We start from the raw sequence: 20371 nt of genomic DNA, 5'->3' as shown, positions 1-20371 counted from the left end.
GTTGAGCTACATTACTACTGCCGCAGAGAAACGTCCAGGGCTTCCCTCCCTGTATAAGGGTTAGAAACTAATAATGACTCCATAGATCTGCTGTCAAAAAAACAGGATTTTCAGTCTTTGTTGCAGAATTTGTATATTTTTGTATTTGACATATGAATGTATAACGATACTGAAAAATAGCTCAGATACATATATGTAGAAACAGTGTACGGTCATACAAGTTGCACTCCTACAATCGGAGCAAGATGTATATTTATTCTTCAGTATATGATGGAAAACTTGAAGCTATTTCATTGAAACTTCTGCCCTCCTTGGTGTTTACGTGCACGGAGCATTGCAGACTTTGTTTTCCAATTTCACCCAGTCATATTTTAATAAAGCCTGTGAGTGTGATAAATTTCTCTAACGTCCAGTGCATCTACGTAGGTGTAACACAATATCTTCTCCAGCCCTGCTTTTTAATCCCACCTCTGTCTTTTTCCTGTTTTTTTCTTCCCAAACCTCTATTTGCCATAAAGTAGATGGAAGTATTACTGGCCTGCTAGCTTGTTGGCTCTCAGGGTTCTGAACAGTGTATCCTGTGGGATTAGAAAGACTTATGCCTGCTAATGGCAGCCTCTGTAACATTTCTATCAAGCCCCAGTGCCACGGACAAAGCTGCTGTCTACCTGATCTATAGGACTCTATTTATCACAGAATCATGAATCGATCCCAGCTGGACAGCCAGTGAGCGGCTGGTGGCTACTTACAAAATCACTGCCCTAAGCCACTGCTACAGAGATCCTTTCTTTTTAAGCAATTAAGAGGTCTTCTTTGCAATACAAAATGTTTTTTTTTCCCAGTACAGCATTCATTTCTGTTTTCAATGAAAGATTGTATCATGTTTTTCCTTTGCCATGTTCCTAATGGACTTCAACATATTTAATTATTTTGCATCTTGCCAGTAACAAAAAGCATTTCTGGTGCGAGTATGAGAGACTAATTGTATTTCCAGTAAATTATTAGGGTTTGGCTTTGATTACTGTATGAGTAATGTGGTCTTTTTTAGCTGCCAGAAATTCAACCTGCCTGCTGCGTCACTGTAAGCAGTTCCTCTTACATTGTTTAATTTCTAAAGCAAAGGGGAACACCATTTATTATTTATGGAAATGACTGAAGTGAATATGATGTATAAAGGAGAAAATTAATAAATGAATGAGTGTGGATTCTTTTGTGCAGTGTGAAATAATAATGTCCTGTTTCAGGACATCGCTCTCTCTAAGCATGATCCGCCTCTGCCAGCATGGACAGAATCCCAAACAGTCACACTGTACATCACATTACTAAAGCCCGGGGGGGCCTGAATTTGCATTCTTTCTGCATTGCAGTTGATACTTTTCTTGACAAATGTCAATACTGTTGGCACACAGCATTTCTCTGTTAATACCAGTTTAAGGCCTGTGTTGTGGTGCCAGTCCCAGTGCAAAGTAAATTTATCTTGAGCTGAAACTAAGTCAGTCAGTTGATTCATTAGTTGGTCGACAGAAAATTTAATTTGTAACTGTTTTGATAATTCATTGCTGAACCTTCACTGCTTCCTGCTTCTTAAATGTGATGATTTGTTGCTTATTTTGTCATATATGATAGTAAACTAACTATCCTTGAGTTTTGATGTGTTGGTCAGATAAAACAAGTAATCTGAATACTGGGCTGTGAAACATTTGAATGGGCATTTTTCGTAATTTTTTTTTTTTTTTTTGTATATTTGATTAATCAAGACAAATCAATTGTTATTTGCAGGTTCAGGTTGCTGGAAGAAGGCTGTGTGCTATTGCTTGATTTTTAAACCAGATTCAAATAAGCCTGCCAGACTGCAAAGTGGCAGACAATTCTTTAGAAGGTATAGCATATTCTGTGTAGGCTCCAAGAAGCTTTGTTTTTGCTGCTGGAGCCTAAGAGACACTTTTATGGTGCTTAATATTGTATTTGGAAAACTGCCAGAAGCTGCTATGAAGTTGTACTTTTATGTAAACTCCTGTTGTTGTCAGAATATGCTCTGATTATGATGCAAATTATTTGTTCTGTACTAGTCTAGTCTACAGTCACGACAACACGTTGTAGTCGGCTGTCGGTGCTTTCAGTGGTGCTATCAAGTATTCCAGTGTGTTCTGTTGTTTTGACTTATCCGTCTCTTCTTTCCAGGCACAGCACACACTCATCAGAGGAGGCCGGATTTAATGACTCGAGCTTACTGGAAAACCTCCAAAGTAATCACGTAAGTAATGTCAGGGTTCCCGCCGCTCGCATTCAGTGACGGCTGCTGTTTAGGACGAAATTAAGAAGGATTTTGAATCTAATTGTGTGTGGTTACATAATGTCTTGCTGCCATTTTAAGTGGATCTCAGTAATGTGGTGGACTTGTGTGTTGGCTTGTATGTTGTGTCTTTAAAAATGGTCGAAAGGCTGTGATTTTTCATGGCGTGCATCATGTGTTATGGTCATTTTGTCTGGATCAAGATGGCGTGTTTTGACAGACAAATGGATTTCATTCTCTTTAATATCATTTTGATTAAAATCATGCTGAAGGGTGGATAACTGTTTCTCCACAAGACATTGTCAACACAGGAAGGCAAAAAAACAACCTAATTAGTTTATTCTGACAAGATGAAAACTTGCATATTTGCTTATCAACTGTTTAATTGCTTATGAATATGAATATGTCTGCCCAAAAATGTGATCAAAGATAGCATATATTTGGGAATTGTGCGTCTGTATGAAAATATGAAGTCAGACATGTATTTGGTGTCTGTCACAGGACTTTAGTGGGAGCATTACGGGTCACCTGTAATAATGAAATGGGTGAAAACTGTGATTGATTGGCTGGTTGAGTCACTCAGCTGCATAACAGTGTGGGGGAGGCAGAATGTCACATCTGATTATGTACAATAGCACCGCCCAGGGAAAGTAGTAATCCCACTGTGATGTTTGCTTTGTTATGACAGCAGAATCTCTCCACACATTGAGTTTGTCTAGGATCTGCTTTAGTTTCATATTGATAGCCCCGCGCCCACTGCTAATTATGGTGCATAACCAACCGCTGTTTAGAAACCACAGTCTCTCTACATCTCCAGTAATGATTCTTCTTAAGATTTATCTGCTGGGTTGTGGTTGTACTAATGCTTTGTTGATGTCTTAATATTGTAGTACATGTGTGAGTCATAGTTTATAGTCACCTTCTATTCCTGCATGAAATTCAATGGTGATTAACTCTAATGAGACTGCCATTAAAGAAATTGTTTAACATTTTGAGAGGAATGCTTATTTGCTTTCTTGCCAAGAGTCATGTGACAAGATTGACATCACTCTCACGTCTGTTTGGTAAATATGTAGCAGGAGCCAGCAGCCAGTTAGCTTAACTTAGCATAAAGACTAGAAACATGTGGAAACAGTTAGCCTGGCTCTGTTCCAAAATAACAAAATTCACCTACCAGCACCTCTAAAACTCACTGATTAACACATTGTATGCAATTTGTTCAATCTGCACAAGAACCAAAGTATTAAAACAACACATTATGGTTTTATGAGTGGTTATGTGCTGGACTATTTCTCGACCATCTTCTTGTTGTCACTTTGACATGATTCTGGTAGGTGGATACTTAGCACAAAAGTGAAAAAGCATATTTTCCGAGATGTTAAACTATTCCTTTAAATCTATAAGAGCAACATTAAGCTATACTACTACTATAGATGCTAAATGAAGCGATACATTTCATTTAACACCTTACGTTCTCACAGTTTAAACACTTTGTCTTTAAGGCCATCAGGATGCTTCTTACTTAAACATTACTAATCCTTATCATTAACAACAGTTTTGCGTGGCTGCAGGCTTTTTGTAGGAGTACTGTTGATACAGTGTTGAGGGGGGAGGCAGACTAGAGGAGGGGAATTAACAGTGCTGACGAAAATAAACATCCCCTCTGGTGCTTTTCATGTTCTCTTGAGTCACTAGACATGTTCTCCGCCTGCAGAGTTTCAGCAGCCTTTGTGGGTGTTTGTTTGCTCACTCGCTCACCCAGGCTCTCTGCTTCATTTTTTCTTGACCCTTCAACTTTTTCCACACTGGCCATGTCTGAAGTGATGAGTGTCCGTCACTGTTGCTGTGACACTGATTACCCAGGAGTCAGTGGGGGTGATAGCTGGCAGCACAGTATTAGCTGTCACATTTAATTGTGCCATCAGAGCAGAGCTTGCAACATGCCCTGTACTCTCTGCCTAGGTTAACACCACCCGGGATAGCACACACATATGTTTGTCCTCCTTAGCATAAACGAAACAGAGGACGCAGCTACAGACGGGTGACAAATTAAAGGAAAAACCAACATAAAGCGTCTTAGTAAGGTGTCGGGCCACCACATGACATCAGAACAGCTTCACTGCTCCTTGACTTTGATTATGCAAGTCTCTGGACTCTTTCTTCCAAAGGATACTCCCTCATTTGGTGTTTTGATGATGGTGGTGGAGAGCGCTGACTAACATGTCGGTACAGAATCTCCCATAGGTGTTCAGTTGAGTTGAGATGTAGTGACTGTGAAGGCCACAACATGTGATTCATATAATTTTCACACTCATCAAATCAGTGGCCCCTTGTGTCCTATGGATGGGGGCATCATCATCCTGGAAGAGACCACTCCCATCAGGATAGAAAATGTTCCAATATAGGATAAAAGTGATCTCTCAGAACAACTTTCTATTGATTTGCAGTGACCCTTCCCTCTAAAAGGGACCAGTGGACCCAAACCATGCCCGAAAGATGGGCCCCACAGGCACTGCTCCCTCATTGTAGGGGTGAAGCATTCAGGCCTGTACTGTTGTCTTGGTGTACACCACCGATAAACTTGCCCGGTTGTGGAGAATCTGGTGAAGGAAGAATCATCTGATCATATCAACCAAAACTAAATCCTAATCGTAAACAAGAGGCAACCTCCGAGTTTGAAAAATGGAGCTAAGACGGAACTGCCAAAAAACTGCAGCTCCTCGCACTTGAGGCTGGGTCCATGTTAAAATGCCCGACTTTACAACAGAGTTATACATGTTTACACCCCGGTGCGAAAACCATTTTGGTCGTTATAGCTAATTTCCCCCGTTGTGACAACTTTACGAGGAGGAATCCTGTTTACATTTTTACAAAGGCTTAAAGTTATGCGTAATTGAGGCAGTGGCCGCTTTAAGTGACAGGTAGATGTCGACTAGCTTCTTGGACTATAGCCGTTAGCTGTGAGCTAGGTGTCACCTCAGCTAATTAGAGGCACTGAACGGGAGCTCTCGGCCGTGTTTGAGGTGTTGGTGCCTTTTGGAGGAATTTTCATGCAAATACCTGACAAGTCATGGCTTATATAATACGGTTAATTGATTAACATACGGCGAGGAAGTCTATGCTCCTGTTTCATGAGGTGAGTGAAATTCTAGTTTAATTTAATTTGTATGTTGGTACTAATTAGCAGGTATGGGTGTCTGCCCTCGCCATACCTAGCTTGATAGCTAACTAGCTAATCAGCCAGTAAATGAATTAGCCATGGGTTTGCCCTCGAGCAAGACGCCCAGCTGTGCTAACGATGCCAACGGGAGCGTATGCAAGTTGCCATAGTTATTAAACCGGCATGCACCGAAGCCTTGGCTCCACAGACACCCTGCCTTTTTGCCCATTTGTGGGTTATTCGGGAGATACGTAAGTCAGGCACTGACAAGATGGCGCCGGCGGAGCGGCCCACAAGTATGGGTGAAGTCATGGAGGCTACGTCGAAAAACAGTCTATGATCAGAACCTTAAAACCAAGTTTAACAGACAGCCCTTTGAACAGATGAGGATTGTTGGCACTTTCTAAATATGTCCTGACTTTAGGGTCTAAAACTCAACTGTGAATAGAGAGTACACACACACACACACACACACACATGCGCGCACGCAGGCAGATACACACACATGTCCTTCAGAGGATACCTGTCAACCCAGGCCAGATTAGCACGCTGCTAGGAGGCAGAGGGGGCTCTCTCAGCCACCTGGACTGTAATAGACACTATGTACTTTCATTTACAAGAGGCTCTTTGATTTGCCCTCCCCGCTTCATTCATTGGCTCCTTTGTTCCCTGTTGGAAATCTCTCATCAGAGTGTCCATAGCCAACAGAAGGAGCAAATTTAATCGTACTGTCTGTGTGTGCACAGCTTTTTGTTGAGGGAGGGGGGTAAAATGTTTTTCGGGTAATTAGCAGTCAACAATTCATGTCATGACGTTAGTTACAGTAGCAGTAGTATGCAAACATCTGCTGTATATTCTCTGTTTTGCTTAATTTTTTTTTCTCAAGCAGTTGTATTTATTGTTGGTTGCTTTTAATGTTGGTAAACTAGGTATGTGAGCTTAGTCTACTATTGACATTATTGTTAACAACCACCTAGCATCTGGATTACTGTCCATACTGTTGCTGTATGATTCAGCCCGTCATTGCCCTGCAGGCTGCTGATATATTGGCCCCAGCTGCAGTCGCTGACTAGGAGTTGCTGGTCCTGCAGCCTCAGACAGGAGCCTCAGCAGATGCCTGTCCGAGTGTACCCCATGGCTAGTTAGTCATACGTTCCCCCTCATTAATGTTAAATGCCCTCAGTATATAGGTTAGGCTTTTTTCATTAACTGGATCAGGTTTATATTACATGAACATGCTTGAGTTAATGTCTGTCAGCAGCTTGCAAGTTCTGTGGGATCCTACTGGCTTGTTACCAGCAGTCATTAGTCTGTCTGAACCTGACTGGTTGATACTGAAGCCACATGTAAAATTGTTCTGAAGTAAGTCTGTAGACATTTATATGGAGAACTTGTCTGTAGATATGATTGTATGCTCACATATGACAGCAAAAATTGACTCTAGTAGCAGGTAGTGTGTGTCATCTGTCTCTCACATATGTGCAGAACATCAGCACTGACATAGTGTTTTGTGCATGCTGATCCGAGTCTGTCAATCAGTGCAGTTTCTGTCCTTGCTCTCTCTTTCTACAGTATCATCAAGGCCTATCTTGTTGTTTTCTTTGTGTTTTGTTGTGACATGTTTTATTAAAGAACATTAAAACTCAAAGTGCCCTTTCCACTTGCTGTAGCCTACAGCTGCTGTCATCCTGGAGTTCATGACCATGATGGCCATCTGTCACACTGCAGTCCCCGAGTGCACCGATGGAAAAATCGTCTACCAGGCTGCGTCTCCAGGTAAATCACATGTCCATGAACACAGTTACCTTTAGAATAAGTGCAGTACAGCCTCTAGATATAAAGTATACTGCCCATCTCAAATGTATGACGTGTGTCCATAAGTCATTGAACAGGCTGGTGGTGTCATATAAAGGCAAAATTGCAGAAACTTTCTTTGCCTGTAGATGAACATGTCAACATAAAGTTTACCTGACGTCCAAACTGCTGCGGGTGTTACCTTTCTTGATGATAAGTAGCACAAGTTGGACTCGAGCTGAAAATGCAGGTCTTAAATTGCTGGTGCTACATCTCTGCAGCTGTGGCTAGACCTTTGTCCAGGTGCTTTGCATCCATAACGCTGTGTGTCCTTGATATTTCCCTTTGTTGAGATATTTAATTTTCCATCTAGTGACCTCTCTGCCTTAGTGAATGAAAGACGCCACCACAGCCTCCAGGCAGCAGTATTTCATTTATATAAGACATTTATATAATCATCAGTGCATGACAGAGCCAGGAATCATATTATAAAATGAAATATCCTGTTTACAAAATGCATATATACCCTGCATTTCGTAAAAAGGATGTTTCATTTTATAAAAGTGAATTCACTTTGATTCTGTGAACCTTACTGTGATCCTGCAGTCTATCACATTCACAGCTGAATGTGATAGACTGAAACACTTGTCAGTCAAGAAAACATGCCCTAAAACATTAGAGGAGGTGAAATTAACAACTGAGACTTGAAAAATGTTTGCAGTGCAGCTTCAGGCATGTCCACATTGGCTTTACCATTCAGACACTGTGGTTGCCCCTTGTAGCAGTATGTAAATTTCCTAAAAATAAAGGACCATCCTAATGAATGTTGAAAATGTCACTGTGCTTAAAGGCAAAACCCACGATCAGAATGTAAACAAAGAAGTAGCTCTCATGGAAAAAATTAAAAACCCAGAATTTGTTGTTGCCAAAACGACAGATCTTTCAGTAAATGGACAAATACTAGACTGCAATGAAATCAGAGGTGTTCATGTTTCCTGGTGTTTTTGATGACACCAGTAATGTTAGTAAGCAGAGATTTTTTTTTTAAATTTAAAAAAGTACTGATTAGGCTTTTAATGAACACATATTGACTGACTAAACAGGTTATACAATTCTACAAAGAAAGGCTCCTGCTTTTCATCTTACATTATGCTTTTGTTAAGAGAAATGACTTTTTTTGCCTGATTGCGCAGAACAATCATGGTCTCATGGAGCTTTGGGGTTTGAAGCCGAGCGAGCAGTGGCTGCAAAGAGAAAGCTAGTCAAGTGAACTGTAAAAAACAAGCAGAGAGCTTTTTCTCGCCCTGCAGCATCCTCATGCAAGCTGTAGCATAAGTTACCTGGTCCACAGCTTTCAGTCTGCTGCCCTCTTTGTGAAAATGTGTCGACATGAACTAGTTTCATCTACCAATATGAATGTGGTTTTTTATTGTAACTGTCAGGTTCAAATTTCAAAAAGTTATCTTCACACAACACTGTGTCTGCCATCAGTGTGTGTGCTTGTACTGGTGTCTGTTTGTTTATCTGTAACATTTTGGGTTTCTGTTTGCTTTCTAGATGAAGGTGCTCTGGTGAGGGCAGCCCGAAACCTTGGCTTTGTTTTTTCTGGTAGAACCCCTGACAGCGTCATTGTGCAGTTGGTGAGTTGAATGAGACAAGGTTAATGAAAGGCATGCAAGGTATTTTACCGATGTATGGAGCTACTTAATCTTAATGCGGGCATCATGACCTCAAACAAGAAAAAGGGAAAACTGTAAGACTGTGTGTTTACACACCGATAGATGTGTGACAGTAACTCCAAGGATTTTTCTGGCATCCCTGAATGAAACAAATGCAGCTGCAGAAGTTAAAGACTAATGTGATTTAAGAGTCAAGAGTCTGACAATACAGACTCTTGACTCTTGGGGAGAGACAAAATGCCCACATATCTCATGCTTACAAATAAATCAGTAGTTTTACCCTACAGTGGAAGAGTTTTCATCATTTTTCTGGTTATTTATTAAATGAATAGTTCAACATCTGTAAAATACTCTTATTTGTTTTCTTGTTGAGAGTTAAATGACAACATTGATGCTGCTCTCACGTTTTTACTGTAAGTAAGAAGCTACAGTGGAAATGAGGAAATAGCTAGCCTGGCTCTGTCCACAGGCAACAAAATCCAAAAACTACAAATTTCTTGATGGGGAGCAATTGCCAGCAAATGAGCAGAGTTATTGACCCTGGGTGATACATAGTTCAGTGCATTAGCCCCCATCAAACAGTATATTTTTGTTTTTACACTTACATTTTTGTGTTGATTAAACACTTTTGAGATGCTTGCAGATTTTGTTACCTTTAGACAGAACCAGGCTGCCTTCCCAGTTATTTTTTCTCTGAAGTTGTAGGGTATCTACAATCTGTAGAATATATTTAGGCTGCGACTTTGGCAATTAATGAACTATTTTAGTTATTTTACTAAATGTTCCAAAACAGACCTTGAACTAAAAGTAATATGCATAATACGAATACGAATAAGAGAACTCAGCCTTTTGTTTTCACATGGGCCACGGCAATGGAAAATACCACATTGCTTTGAATATATCCTGAGCTGATGCAGTGTGTGTCCTCTCCAAAGCTAGGGTCACTCATCCTGTTATTCCCTTAATCGGCTAACCTGATGATTGCACTCAAAGACGCACAGGCTGAAAGGCCAGAACCATTAAATGTTTTTTTCTCCTGCTGAGAACATCTTGTCTCCAAGATGTTTGTCCAATTTCTTAACCTTTATTAGGCCTTCTAAAGCGCTCAGCGTCTATTTAATCACTCTGTCTTGTACCTAGCGGTCTCTACAATTAAAGAAGTTAATTGAATTGTACCTTGTTATTCTCCCTCCATCAGCTCAGTGCAGGCAACTGATAAACACATTTAAAGTGCAATCAAGGCTGATTGGAGAAGGGTGGCAGGGCTGGCTCATGCTACTTAAGATAAGTTGTCTCAGAAGAAGGGTGAGGTTGAGATTTCTCGTTCTGGAGTATATTAACTTGTCTTTCTCTTTGGATTTAGCTTGGAACAGAGGACAAGTATGAACTGCTTCATGTGCTGGAGTTTACAAGGTACAACTTTGATAATAGCATTTTTTATATTAATGATATTAATTATTATGTGTGCGACTGCAGTATACTCAGTCATTTGTTGTTCATACAGGCCATTGGTGTAGGTAAATATTTGTTCTTTGCTATAAAGTCCTCAAAAGAATCACGTGCTATCAGAGTTCATCATCTGCCTTTAGCACTCGTGATTTGCACTAATTAATTGTGTGACAGAGGTGTGATATCTTGTTACCCACCTCTTTGATTTCTAATTTCATCAGACATATGCTAGCTCAAACAGTACGTGATAATTTGCTGTAACACCTTGTGATGTGATTTCTCTCGCTTGCTTTCTCTGCTTATCCCACCCCATCTTCTCTCTATCTGACTCTCTCTTTTGCCTTTTTCTCTCTCAGTGCGAGGAAGAGGATGTCAGTCATCATGCGCACCCCATCTGGGAAGATCCGCCTCTACTGCAAAGGAGCTGTGAGTGTCTGTCTCTCTCCATGGCAACGCATGACAGCCCATCACCATCATCGCCACACGCACAAGTGTCGAACACTCTTCTCCCCTTATTGCCTATCGCTTTCTTGTCAGGAAATCTTTTCAATGAGCAGCAGCACAAAGCAAGAAGACCATATTTCACACATGGGTATCTCTACAAAATAATGGATACACAAACATTATGTTTCACAGGAAGTCACTCTGCTTATATGAAGTATCCAACTACCCTCAATCCACAGTTTCAGAAGTATCTAAAACTCTGCTGGATGTACACTGGATTATATATTCAAAAGAAAATAACATTTTTGGTGCAATTTTAATGATTAAAGGGACATGTGCATAGTTAGCCTCGTCAGGCTCATCAAGGTAAGGTTAGTAACATTTTAGACAATGAGGGTTTAATTTAATTTACTTGTCTTACTATGTAAGTAGGTTATAAAGACAAGCATACCAAAAAAATTATAATTTTCAAAATGTTCTTGTTTTCACTTTCTAGGTTTAAGGCTTATGTTTTACTCAAGCTGCTTGTTTTTATTGTAGTTTAACACTATTAATTGTTTTCTGTGTTATTAAAACACAGTCACAGAATGGAGGTGCAAGTAGGATGCAGATACATTTTGTCGAAAGTGCAACTCACAAGGGCTTTATCCAACCTGAGATGCCTGTTTGCCAAGTAGCCCGATTCCAGGAAGTTCATTTCTCTCCTCTCCTCTGTCAGTAGCCAATGAGTGTTTGTTTCACTTCAGGATACAGTGATCTATGACCGTCTGGCAGACAGCTCTAGGTACAAAGAGATCACGTTGAAGCACCTGGAACAGTTTGCTACTGAGGGTGAGTGGACTAACATCGCCCCCTGTCTGCCAAAAGGAAAACATCTTCTAGGATGCTTCTGATGTCTGTGCTTCCATCATTTCTTTCTGGTCGTTATCACCATTTGATCGTCAGCTGCCGCAGAAGTAGAAGTTTTGTTTTAGAGCTTACCTTATATGTCAGTATTTAATGAACAGTCAATCCAAATATGAGTAAACTGAAGGAATATTAACCTAAAGCAGTGGAGCTGAAAGAAACTGCATCAGAGACTCCTTTTTGTTCTGTGTTCATACTGCCCCCTTGTGAGACACAAGCAAAATGATGTAATTGGGAATATTTGATCTAGGCTATATATAGCTTTCAGGACAGATTGAGAAGATCTTCAGTAGCAGCAATTTGGAGTCGCCTGAATAATATATTAGGACTTATTTTAGCTTTCCGACAAGAAGAATGGCAATGAATAAAGTTTATTTAATCTTGAAATGGTATTGATCTGACTTAAATGTTATTTGCGTTGAACAAAGAATCTATAAGTCTTCATGCTAGTCAGATATTTGGATTTATAAAAGATTTATATTGATTCATTATGAACATGTTACTTATAGCCAGACCAGCAGTGTCAGAATTTTTATTTAATCTCCTAGACATAAATAAAATAAAAGCCATGGGTTGGATTCGCTGCATTAACATATCAAGTTACTATTGTAAATCATACAGAGTTGTTGTAGACAGCTAATTGCCATGTCTTACCCCCAATCAAATGTTAGAAAGGCATCGTAAAAATAGATTAAAATGTCATAGCCTTTAAAATAAATATATATATGGTATAATCTTTATGAAAAAGATATGCAGTACATTGACGAATAACAGTGAAACACATGGTAGTCACTACCATCCATACTCTGTTGTTTTCTACATGGCAACCACCCACCCAGTTCTTCTAAAAGGTCTGGATTTGTATATGTATAGAAAAGCTTAAGGAATTATTTGATAATTTAAGTTTTTATGTTATAGTATTTATCAATTATGCAGTGAGGAGGTCAGTGATTACACTGCACACATATGTCTGAGTGACATGCTTAACATCAGAGTATCCTAAAGGAGTTTTTTTAAATCGAAAACAACTGGACTAGGTTATTTGTCTGGGAAGACGTTTCAGCTCTCATCCAAGAGGCTTCATCAGTTCGTGTACGCATCTGACCAGGCTAGGACTGGTCCTACTTTCTGGTGTGGAGACCCAGGTATTTAACCTCTTGTGGGCGTTCACAAGGATGATGATGTCACAGTTAACCTAGTCCAGTTGTTTTCGATTTAAAAAAACTCCTTTAGGATACTATGACCTGGACAAATGAGAATATACACAGGCTCCTTAACATCAGAGAGCTCAATCCTGTCAAAAATCAAGGTCTTGAAATGGAAAATAGTAAAAAGTCAAGAGATTTGACCCAAGTATTGTCATGCTGTTTTCCTCATCCAGGGCTGCGCACTCTGTGCTTTGCGGTGGCAGACATCAGTGAGTCGTCCTATCAGCAGTGGCTGGAGCTCCACCACAGAGCCTGCACCTCCCTGCAGAACAGAGCCCTCAAACTTGAAGAGAGCTACGAACTGATAGAAAAGGTTTGTTAAGTGAAAAACTGTCAGCTTTGTTTTGCAGGCCTATAAAATGAGCTGGGGACATATAATAGACAGACAAACATTTCACTGTGGAAGGTATTTAGGTGGCTACATGCTGCTTTTTCTTCATACACAACTTACTCTTTGTTTTATAACCTTCTGTGCATCTGCAGCAAAGGTTGAACTGAACTGTAATCTGTAATCACACCTGGAAACCTGTAAAAGTTTGCACAATTATGTGTGCGTATTTGTGTGAGAGATTTAAGGTCTGACCAGCAGGTAGGTTTGCTTTTCTGTGAGGTGGGTCTATGTGGAAGCACTAGTCAAACACAGGAAGCCACAGTCGTAAATCAACCACTTGGCATGTTCTTCATGGCTGCTCCTGGCTGCCCAAAACAAATGGAGGCAATCAATCATGAAATCAACATAAAAGCTCTCAGAGAGGAAAATGCTTAATGGGCAGAGTTTGGCACTGATGCTGCCAGGGTTTTGGGGCTCATTGCTCTTCAGGGCAACTCATACTTATAAATGCGCACAGTAACGCCACATGAGGGCACAATGGAGTTGCAGTGAAATTTAAAAGCCTGAGACATTCATCTGAAGTTCTCCTTCACATCATCCCTCAAACAAAATGCGTAGGTATGATTTGTTTTTGTAAAAGAAAATGTAAAAATGCGATAAATTCCAAATCATCCAGCCTTAATAGGAATTAGTTAATTAGTCAGCTTGTGCAATCGTATTCCCTAAACTGTCAACAAAGTGACTGTGGGTTTCCTAACCTCATATTATTGTGTTCTAGAGTATGTACATGTAAACTGCTCCGGTCTTTGGAGGAAACGTTTCTCTTCAACTTTACTGATCGGTTCAAGCTTAAATTGATTATTTTTGGACTACTTGCACTTTAGCTCAGCCAACTAACAGTAATAAAATGTACCAGTGGTTTACCCACCTGTGCTGCAGCCCCAGTTTACAATATATTATAACATTATAACATCTCTTCTTACACATTAGAAACAGTAAGGTTGACTTCAGAGTTGTAGCAATCACTCTCTTAATGCTACATCGTTCCACCCTCGCTTGGGGGTTGAAATCCTGATCCAAGTGGTTTTTGTATCATAATCCACAAAAAGTGCCTTTAACAACAACAGGAACAATAGAACAGTTCACATCCAAAACGACAAACAAGGACTCATCAGACGTAGTCATGTTCTTCCCCAACTGCAGTTTTCTGCGCTGTGGTTCATACAGAGCTACAGATGCACAGGCAGCAGGGCTCAGGTCACAACTTAAAGAACTTCCCCTGCTTTTCCTCTGCTGCTGGCTCCTGTCTCCCCTCTACCCCTGGGTCTTGTCAAATCTTTGGCCCCATGATGGGCCAGTATGAGCCCGCAACCAACCCCAACGAACCACTAAGTTTCCCGGGGAAACACCAACAGGTTTTTGTGGGTGTACTTGTGTGGGAGAGATTGTATCCACAGATTCACACACTTATACAGGGGCACAGTAACTGATCCAAAACCCCTTTAGTCTGTGGTGGGTTTTTCTGGTTGATAAACAAGAGCAGCTGATGAGGAGAAAAAACATGACTGAGTGAGTGACACAATCCCGGTTCACATGTTTCTCTGACACATGACGTTTTAAAGGCCTTCCTCTGTTATGATAACCACTTACTGACTTTTTTTTCTGATGTAGAACCTGCAGCTCCTGGGGGCCACAGCAATCGAGGACAAGCTCCAGGATAAGGTGCCCGAGACCATAGAGACTCTGATGAAGGCTGACATCAAGATCTGGATCCTAACCGGGGACAAACAGGAAACAGCCATCAATATTGGTGAGCAGGAACAGTAAAATGAGTGTATGATATTTGAGCTTCATTCTTTTCTTGGATTCTGCCCTGATTTGTATAATTGAAACTGTCGTGCTGTTTTATCACAGCAGTCATATCAAGAAAATGGTACAATTCTTGAACAGCCTATAGAGGGAAATCTGCTTTTAAAATGCTCCCAGCCATGTACAGGAGAGGTCAAAAGTCAACACACTCTGGTAGTTGGTTTTCAGTTTGTTGCTGACCTGGAGGCTTAAATCTGCATCCTCCACTTGAAGCGCAATCTCTTTAAAACAATTTGCCGCCCTATTTCACATGATGTTTAAACAAAACATACAGTATGTTAAAGTTGAATAAAAGCTCAGTTCTGCTACCAGATGTCAAACAGGCTGATACTAGAAATGCAGATGAACTATGGTGCAGGGCCTGACACATGGGCCTCCATAAGATCACATAGTGAACTTCAATTAATAAAATATGCAGGATTTAAAGGTGTAATTCTGTGATTTTGTATTGCATTCCCATAACGTTGGGAAACTCATAAGTAGTGAGTAGGAGTAGTAGGAGAGTCTGAGATATCCTGAGTTTCAATCTCTAGTATGTGTAAAGCTCTAAAAAGACTGGATGATACATTTCCCATAATAAAAAACAATATCATTATTTAACCCTTCCTACCACTGAAATGGCCACTTCCTTCAACCCCTACACCTTCAGCTTGCAAAACAGGCTTTGTTGAAGCATTTAAAAGTATACTCCTTTAATAAACATTAAACTAAATCCATCAGAACAGAGATACCAGAGTCAAACTCAGTGCCTTCTTTGCCCATAATGCAACTTGCTCAACGACAGTTTGGTCAGAGATCTGGGCGTGTTATGCTCCTAGCAGCTAATGCAGCCTTGAGCTTTTAGCCTCAAACAGAGACCCCCAGACTTTTTACATTTTCAAACTTGTGGTCTTCCACCCCAACCGAAGGCATCATCAAGCTTATTTTAGAAAGCTTGTCAAGAGCTTGTCGAGAGCCATGGAAGACATTATACAACAAGTAGTACCTCTCTTTTCCACTAAACTGATACATTTGTAAAACTGGTTCCCATTTAATGTAAAATCATCAATAGTCATTTGCACCACAAGTTCTTATTACATTTTGTGCATCATGGCATACTTAAGTCCTGCATTTGCATTTGGTCTCAAACCATATTAAGTGAACCTGACCTGTGCTGTGATAAATTGTACTCCAGCCTCTTACAGGTATTCCAGTCAGTCCTGTGGTCATTCCTCACCCAGTGAGACGAACTACTGACAAGCTGAATGCTTTTCTGTCACACATATCTAGCAAAAGTATCTGTCGCAGATTACAAGATGATGTATGAGCACACTGCACTGACATGAAATAAATAACATGCATATGTACACAAGCAGGCACCTCTTGCGTATCTGGCTCCCCCAGAGGTTTTTGCCTTGCAGATGTTATCAGAAAGGTGAATGACTAACTCTGGTCTGCCAGTTCAGCTTGTATTCATCTTCCATAAATGGCCCTGGTATTACTGCTCTTAGATGTGGCTAATTACCGCAAATGCATCAACCTTGAATACAGCCAACTTGGTAACACAGAGTTCAGAAAAATAGATATGAAAAGTACCTCCGTTTGTGGCTATACCTACCACTGTGGCCTGACTGAATCAGCCCTTTGTGCCCACTGTGCCCAGATGTGAGGAGGCTCTGCAGAAGCACAGGCTCACTGGAAGTATTTTTACAGGTCCGCCATTTGACTGAGTCGCTCTGTAAAATCTGCGTTCAATATTGACTTTGTTTTTTACTATTTTCCTCACTGAAAGACGATCTCCATTGCGAGGGTTAATGGTGCACCTTTTGACACGTGGACCGGTGAATTTAGCCCTTCATATTTAGATTTGTCTGCATTTCGAGGTGGCCTGAACCACCCAAATGCCTCACTTGGCACAGAATATGGGGCATAAATACAGTTGAGTTTACTTATTTTCACATTCACACATTATGACATTGAAGCATGGATAGTCAGTTTGATCTGAAACTGTAAAGATTGTTTCAGTGTGTCTCTAATTCTTAACTATCATGACATAATGTACAGTACCTACTCTGACGCTGCGTGTCTGGCTGCCTGAGGAAAGAGCAATGTTTACTCTGGGACACGCTCCCAGTGCTGTGAGCTGTTTGTTGAGGGGAGTTGTACGTACGTAGTGCTTAGAACAGGTATGAGCCAGAATTCAATGAAAGGACAGTGCCTGCTGGTGCACTTGTAAGGAAACACTGCTCACTTTACTTAAGGTATCACAGACGGGAAGCACACATAATGCTGTGTTAATTTTGGCCAGAGGATGCATCATCCCCTTAAGCAGAGACAAATAAAAGAGTAAACACAACCTCTTATTGGCCTACACTAATATGAGGCCCCATATAACCTACTTTCCCACCTTAGAATTGTACAATTAATTTCAGGTCCCCATTCTTCCTGCCTCCAAATATCCTAGTCACAATGTTTTATCCATTTAAAATGCCTACTGTGGCTAAAACGTGTATCTATAATTGTTGCTCCCGAGGCAATATCCCAGATAACTGTGACACGAGTGTCGCTGCTACACATTCTTTTATTCCTATGGGAGCAGTGTTTAGTTCCGCCTGAGACAGAGAACGGCCAGGAATTCAACTTTCTTTGGAGAAATACAATAAAGCCGGTTTGGCTGCAGTCAAATGAGCTTAAGGTAAACACATTAAGCGGAAGGGCTGTGGCAGGAATTGACAAGGGGGAAGGGGGTAGAGACAGTGTTGAGATGGGGAGACATTTTCCACACATTGGCAAATTTTTTGACGTTTGCACCTTTGCACTTAAGAAAACAATCTGCCAGACCCCAGACCTCAGCCCTGTTTGGTTTTGACTCTGGGGGTGAAGCCTACTCATTTCCGCATGCAAGGCCCCCTCTATGTTTGTGTACTGTGTGTGCACAGTTGTGTTTGAGTGCGACTGTGTTTTTGTGTGTTTTATGCATAATCTTATCTCAGTTTCACTCAGAGAAAATGCCACCCATGTATTAACAAAACATGGGATTTGTGGTAACCGCCTTAAAGAAACGAAAATCTCTTTCCAGACAGAAGCAAAGTGTTGAAGCCCACAAATATTCATGTGGTTATGCCACAGATGGCAGCCTTTTCATACAGCCACAGCTCAAAACTGAAGGCTTCAGTCTTGATTCGAGAAACATTTTTGTTTTCCCCGATGGGAGGCGCGCTCTACCACCTTGCTGGTGACCCTGAGCATCTGTCCCGGCCAAGAGCTGAGGGGAATACTCCCCAGAGAGCCATGTTGGGTAACTCAGAGTTGTAACTGCCTATTAAAACAGGAAACTGACAAACCCTTGTAAACCAAACTCATTAGTCATGTCCTGAGACACTGGCTCTGAGCTGTAACATTTTAATTGGTATCCTTCAAAATGTATTGCTGCATCCTGTATTATCCCTTATTTGTTTAATTATGTTTTCTTCTTTTTTTATTTGGTGTTTTATCCGTTTGTTTGTGCACATGTATGTTTGGGCTCCATGCAGATAAGTTGTTAAGCAAAAGGGGGTTATTGAAACTAAAGTAAACAACAATTTGATCTAGTAACTTAGTATTGATTTAATTTATTCTCTCTGCTTCTCTCACTCTCTAAAACATGGTGTTTCGTCTTTTGTTTTTGTTTTTTTACTGTAGGACATTCCTGCAAACTACTGACCAAGAACATGGGGATGCTTGTGATCAATGAAGACACTCTTGATGTGAGTATTTAGCATTTTACTTTTTAAATAATGTGACTTTCTTACATAAAAAACTAATAACCTAACCAAAGCTCATAAACTTCACCATTGTTTCACAAAATGATTTACTAAGACTGTAGTTACTAAGGCAGCCATTATATACAGTTCAAGAAATATTTGAAAATGCTTGTTACAGATCTTGAAGTTAATGTATGACGTGAGGACATCCATGAGTTTAATAATCCCCTCATCTCCACAACCAGCCCCTGTCGAAAGATTTCTCCACAGGGAACCTTACACACACACACACACACACACACACACACACACACACACACACATACACACACACACATCCCAAATCTGCCTCCAACATCTTTAAGACACCCAACAGAGAAGTCTGTTGACCCCCCGGCAGGAGAGACTTGTCTGTTGTTTCTGAAATTGAAAAGGGCAAGTCCCTGCACTTCCATCGGGAGAAAGTGAAGCAGAGGAGCTGCAGATGGAGGAGAGACTTGACTGGGTTTAGTTTGTCAGACAAGAAGGGGGGATGGGGGAGTGGGGCAGTGAGAAGAAGTGGGTAAAGGAGGGGAAAGCGGCAGGGGGGTGTTTAGGGGTGATGACGGACGGCCTTCACTCTGTCAGCCAGTCGTTAAGCGTGATAAATAGAGCAGAGGTAGAAATTTGGGGTCGGTGCATTCATAAAGCACACAGACCGGCACTTTGAAATGTCAGCTCCTATTCTCCTGTGGTTGAGCAGATGCTTACATAAGGCAGTTTGTTAAAACTCTCCACCAAGACGAAGGGGGCACAGTGAACAGAGGACCAGGCAGCAGGACTGGTAATTCTGAGTGCTCTCGTGCTGCATAAGAGAGTAATTGGAGCATGGCTTCCCTCTTTGCTGTGTTTAGAAAGGGTTATCAAAGGGAGGACAAAGTTTTAGACATCCCCTGTACTAAATCTTAGTTGAACTGAAATTCCCAAAGTGAAACTCGGTCTCCAAGGTAGGATTAGGTCATTTTGAAAAGCTTTGTCTTCCAGTCAGTGTGTTTAATCATTTAGAGAACTAACAGAACTTATTGAGTATTAGTATATTAATCATTACAAATTACAGTTACAGATAAATTGAGCTCATTATTTTTCAACAAAAGGTTATTTGTGTTTATATGGTTATTAATAACAAAATCAAGATCAAAAGAAGATCAAAAAGTAATAATGCACTATCCAGGGGAAAATTGGATCGGAAAAAATATACGCACACAGTTTGACTGTTCAGGCTTAGGTGTGTTTTTCAGTGAGATGAGGGACAGAAAAGTAAAGGTAAAGAACATGTCCACACACTTCTAACTAAGGTCAAACATCCCTTTGTTGGGTGCCTCCAAGCCTAAAGACAGATGATGACATTACATCCATACAAATGTCCAGATTCCATATCAAGAGTGTCATGTCCTGTTGGCTATATCACTCAAGGCCTATATCAACAACGGAGCTCAGTCTTCATGGGAAGCTCTTGTGGATTTCTGAATGGAGGCCA

The 20371-nt window shown here is 40.7% G+C and overlaps 1 protein-coding gene across 6 annotated transcripts in view; it reads left to right on the top strand.

The window, feature by feature from the left end:
• The window catches only part of atp8a1 (ATPase phospholipid transporting 8A1), a 103315-nt gene that overhangs the window by 46713 nt on the left and 36231 nt on the right, over window positions 1-20371 (top strand). For all 6 annotated transcript variants that reach the window (XR_015436628.1, XR_015436627.1, XM_023397952.2 and 3 more), the window contains 9 exons: window positions 2182-2254; window positions 7124-7229; window positions 8805-8887; window positions 10290-10339; window positions 10732-10801; window positions 11566-11650; window positions 13107-13246; window positions 14936-15074; window positions 18794-18858. Coding sequence is in view for 4 of the 6 variants with exons in the window: in XM_023397952.2 (XP_023253720.1) it covers window positions 2182-2254; window positions 7124-7229; window positions 8805-8887; window positions 10290-10339; window positions 10732-10801; window positions 11566-11650; window positions 13107-13246; window positions 14936-15074; window positions 18794-18858 (811 nt within the window). In the remaining 2 variants the exon portion in view is untranslated. The remainder of the gene's footprint in view (window positions 1-2181; window positions 2255-7123; window positions 7230-8804; window positions 8888-10289; window positions 10340-10731; window positions 10802-11565; window positions 11651-13106; window positions 13247-14935; window positions 15075-18793; window positions 18859-20371) is intronic.

This window comes from Seriola lalandi, unplaced genomic scaffold (assembly GCF_002814215.2).
Source record: "Seriola lalandi dorsalis isolate HSWRI2012SDOR001 ecotype SW California unplaced genomic scaffold, Sedor1 jcf7180002054972, whole genome shotgun sequence".
NCBI classification, from domain to species: domain Eukaryota; kingdom Metazoa; phylum Chordata; class Actinopteri; order Carangiformes; family Carangidae; genus Seriola; species Seriola lalandi.
This window is presented reverse-complemented; position numbering and strand designations above follow the sequence as displayed.